Genomic DNA, 4,418 nt, shown 5'->3' with positions numbered 1-4,418 from the left:
ATATATATATATATATTTGAACTGATGATGGCACTTTATAAATGGTCAAGAGATCACCAAAGTTACTGCAGCTTATCCTCGGACAATCCATGTCTGTACAAAATTGACAATCCATCAGTTGATACATTTCATAATGGAACCAAGGCTGAGAACAACTCGCACAAACGTTATAGAAAATATCGGACAAGGCCAAAAAAACTTGGAATATATTAAAAAAACAAATGTGCACAAAGCGCCGCAAGGTCACAGTCTTTTTAGCGGTCGTCGTGGTTACGTTTGGCCGACAAAAGGTGACTGTCAGCAGGGTATTATAGCTCTTTGAGAGCACAGGCTTTTATAACCGTACACATAGCAGCATCTAGCAACTCTCCTACTCTGTGGAGTAATTTCGATGTAGCCTTTTACTAAGGCCTGGATGGTGTGGACTGTCAAGCCACCTTCTCTCATTGCCTGCTTTCCTTCTTGTCATGTATTACCATATATAGGTATTAACGTATATGTATCACAAGATAATGAGACAACATGTTGGACTCATCACTTATGTGTGAATCATGTGCTATATGCTCATGTGCTGTTGGCAGACAACCACAAACCTCTTTCATTCTGTGAATCACACTCTTAAGACCTGAAATGATGTCCCTCGCTTTAAGACAACTCAATGAAGTCCTTGGGAATTGGAATTGGCAATATTATGCATTATTGTGAAATGCCCTTTTTACTCCCACTTATGTAGACGATTGCCAATTGGAATTCCTTTGTGCTATCTAGAATTGCGTTGAAGTGAAAAACTCAATATGTAGGGTGAGGGTGAAGGCTTAACAGTTTTGAATTTAAGTATCCAATTATTAGATTTACTCATTTCAAATCATTATTGAATACATTTCACAAAATTCTGCAACCACACAGAGGAGGGTGTAGGGTTAGATGAAAAATAAAGAGGGGCAAAACAGCATGGGATACCAGCTTTGGTCTCAGACAACCCATTTTGGTGAAGGCAGCAAACTGAAATCTGACATACTGTAGACTGGAGAGAACCAAAAGTCAGATCTTTGCATTTCTTTAAAGCAGTGGTTCTCAAAGTGGGTTCTGGGGACCATGAGTTTACAGAAACGTCTCTGCTGACTGTGTATCACCTGTGACATAGTCAATAAATGAGAGACACACTCACCAAACGATAGATAACATATCTCAAAGCTGCTGCACACCGCTTCACACCGTTCCAAGAAACATGGCGTTCAACATAGCAAAACGGTGCACACCTTTCTGAGAGCCCTAGGATTTCTGGCATTGTCTGTTGTTTTTAACATTGCCAATTTTAAGTGCAGTCTTTTAATCAGTCCTCTTGGTCTGCAAAAAAAAACTACCCCAGTATTGTCTTTGTATGATTTAAGAATGTTCCAAGACCTTAAACTGACATATTTGACATGTCATGTTAAAGGTCCCATGTTATGGTTCTTTTTGGATGCTTTTATATAGGCCTTAGTGGTCCCCTAAAACCATATCTAAAGTCTCTTTCCCTGAATTCAGCTTTTGTGCAGAATTACAGCCACTAGAGCCAGTCCCACAATGAGCTTTCCTTAGGACGTGCCATTTCTGTGTCTGTAGCTATTGTAGCTAAGCTGTTTGAAAGGCATGATGTTTCTCTCTTTCTCATGGGTGGGGCAAATTCTCTGGGCGGGCAAAACAGAGAAAGTGGAGGTAACCTTGCTCCTTATGACCTCACAAGGGGCAAGATTCCAGATCGGACCATCTGAGCTTTCATTTTCTCAAAGGCAGAGCAGGATACCCAGGGCTCGGTTTACACCTATCGCCATTTCTAGCCACTGGGGGACCATAGGTAGGCTGGGGGAACGCATATTAATGTTAAATAGTAACATTTTCATGCCATGGGACCTTCAAAGTAATTGTTCCTGGCAACTAAAAATTAAACTTGTGGTTGGCTTACGGTGTTAGGGATTAGTTTCTCATGAGTCATAATTCTGCCTATAAACATGATGGCTGGGTAAATGAATTCATATACATTCCTGGTAAATGCAGTGTCTCAGAAAACTAATGCTGTATAAGGTATAACTCATCTTGTGCTTGGTGTCTTACAGAGGCAAACTTAGTGACAGTTTCTTTGTTTTCTTACAGGTTTTCATAAGTCAGATCAAAGAAAATGGGAGCACAATGTGTCCTGAAGAGAAGCTTCAGTAGGAACCTTGTGATTTCTCCACACTCTGCAATGGCTGTGAGACTCAACAAGACAACATAAGTGCAGGAGCCAAGCAACACAACCTTAAAGTGGATACTCTATGGGATTTGACCTTCCGGGACAGTGCGTTGCAATCAACAGATGGAGTGTTTTGTGTCTAGGCTTACTGTGTGGTTGCCCCTTGGTTTTAATCAGAACTCTGCACTTACTACAACCTGAAACCAATGGGCAATAAGATGTTTACTCATTAAAGAAAATTGAATGCTACATGATTGCCAACTAAGAATCCTGTGAATCAGGGTGGACAGTACATACCTCGAGAATTCCTGCATACCCCGTATTTCTTTTGTAGCTAAGAGGAAAAGAAGGATATAGGACTTTACAACGAAAATTCTCTTGGGTGACAGTGGCAAAGAAATTCCTTTTTAAATATGAACATGATCTTTTTTTTCTGTTAGTTGTCATAGAAACCAAAAGGAAAATAGAAAGCATATGTCCTGACACATACTTTTAGACTAGCTGTTGTTCTGCTAGCTTAAGGAATGTCTCATCTCATTATTTCAGGTGAATGAGTACTAACACAGAACTCGTTATCAGGATTTGAACCCTTTGATTTCAACAAAATAAAAAAACAATGATTAGTTAAAATTTGAAAAATTACAGCCCCTAAGAAGTCTTTTCAGAGTGTCAGCACAAGTATGACGTGTTTTAGATGTCTACGTCATTCGGTACACCCTGTCCACTCTCATAGCTGCAGCCACTTGACAAGCTTGGGCTTGTGGGCAAAGGTGCTCTTGAAAGTTTGTTAAAATAGAATTATTGAATGAATATTAAAGTATTTCCATCCCTGCCTAGACAAATGTAGTAGGCCATACCTCCTACTGTTGATCAAGGTTATGTTTTAGGGCAGGCTCTTTGGCAATTTGTGGTATTGCAAATCCAAGAAGCCCAAAAGCTTGACTTTGGCTGTCTGTAACTTCATTAGCTAGTACCATTATCATTTAAACTTAAAGTTAGCATCAAATACCCACCAAAAACTGGCCATGGATTTTAATGGGAGCCTGGACTATGGGTCCTTCCCAACAGGGCTGCCCTATAACACAAGCATGGACTACGAGTACTACTACCCAGAGCTTGACGCTAGTAGAATCATCCTCCCATCTATTTATGCTCTTGTCTGCTGTATAGGTCTTACTGGCAATGCCATGGTCATCTACGTCATTCTGAAATATGCCAAAATGAAAACTGCCACAAACATTTACATCCTCAATTTGGCAATTGCTGACGAGTTGTTCATGTTAAGTGTTCCTTTTCTGGCCACATCAGCTGCCATCCGCCATTGGCCCTTCGGGTCGCTGATGTGTAGGTTGGTGCTGAGTGTGGATGGTATCAATATGTTTACATCAATCTTCTGCTTGACTGTGCTGAGCGTGGACCGTTACGTAGCAGTGGTTCACCCCATCAAGGCTGCCCGCTACCGCAGGCCCACTGTAGCCAAAGTAGTCAATGTGTGTGTATGGGTGCTGTCACTTTTAGTTATCCTGCCCATCATTATCTTTGCAGACACTGTCCGGGCGCCGGACGGTGCTGTGGACTGTAATTTCTTGTGGCCTGAATCGGCGTGGTCAGAGGCATTTGTGGTCTACACGTTTCTGTTGGGGTTTCTGCTGCCGGTTGGAGCCATCTGCTTATGTTACTGTTTAATGGTGGCCAGGATGCGAGCAGTGGGGCTGAAAGCAGGCTGGCTTCAACGACGGCGCTCAGAGAAGAAGATCACCCGCATGGTGCTGCTAGTTGTGGCCGTGTTCGTTCTCTGCTGGATGCCCTTCTATATCATCCAGCTGGTCAGCGTTTTCCACCGGCCCCCAGACCCCATGGTGACTCAGCTTTTTGTCATCCTCAGCTACGCTAACAGCGGTGCCAATCCTATACTGTACGGCTTTGTTTCAGACAATTTCCGGCGGTCGTTCCAGCGCATTGTGTGTTTCCGGTGGCTGGAGTCTGGATTGGATGCGGAACAGGTAGATTACTGTGCTGAAGCTTTGAAGAGACAAGCAACATGTAACCCTCTGGATTTTCCCAAGGACTGTATGGCATCTGATATGGTGTTTCGCAATGGGACATATACCTCTCGTACAACCACAGTGTAGCGGTGGAGATTTATTGTCTTAAGGTTTATAATGGGGAGATCGATATCAATTTCATTCTTACATTATAAAAAAAA

General features: G+C 42.2%; 1 protein-coding gene across 2 annotated transcripts in view; it reads left to right on the top strand.

Annotated features, from left to right (window-relative positions):
• sstr1b (somatostatin receptor 1b) overlaps window positions 1-4,418 on the top strand; it is a 26,213-nt gene that overhangs the window by 21,632 nt on the left and 163 nt on the right. For both annotated transcript variants that reach the window (XM_032544478.1, XM_032544477.1), the window contains exon 2: window positions 2,134-4,418. This exon is cut by the window's right edge and continues 163 nt beyond it. In XM_032544478.1, the coding sequence (XP_032400369.1) occupies window positions 3,238-4,344 (1,107 nt within the window). In that variant the 5' untranslated portion in view covers window positions 2,134-3,237 and the 3' untranslated portion in view covers window positions 4,345-4,418. The remainder of the gene's footprint in view (window positions 1-2,133) is intronic.

Source organism: Etheostoma spectabile, chromosome 19, assembly GCF_008692095.1.
Source record: "Etheostoma spectabile isolate EspeVRDwgs_2016 chromosome 19, UIUC_Espe_1.0, whole genome shotgun sequence".
NCBI classification, from domain to species: Eukaryota; Metazoa; Chordata; class Actinopteri; order Perciformes; family Percidae; genus Etheostoma; species Etheostoma spectabile.
Note: the sequence above shows the minus strand (reverse complement) of the source record. Positions and strands in the feature narration are given on the sequence as shown.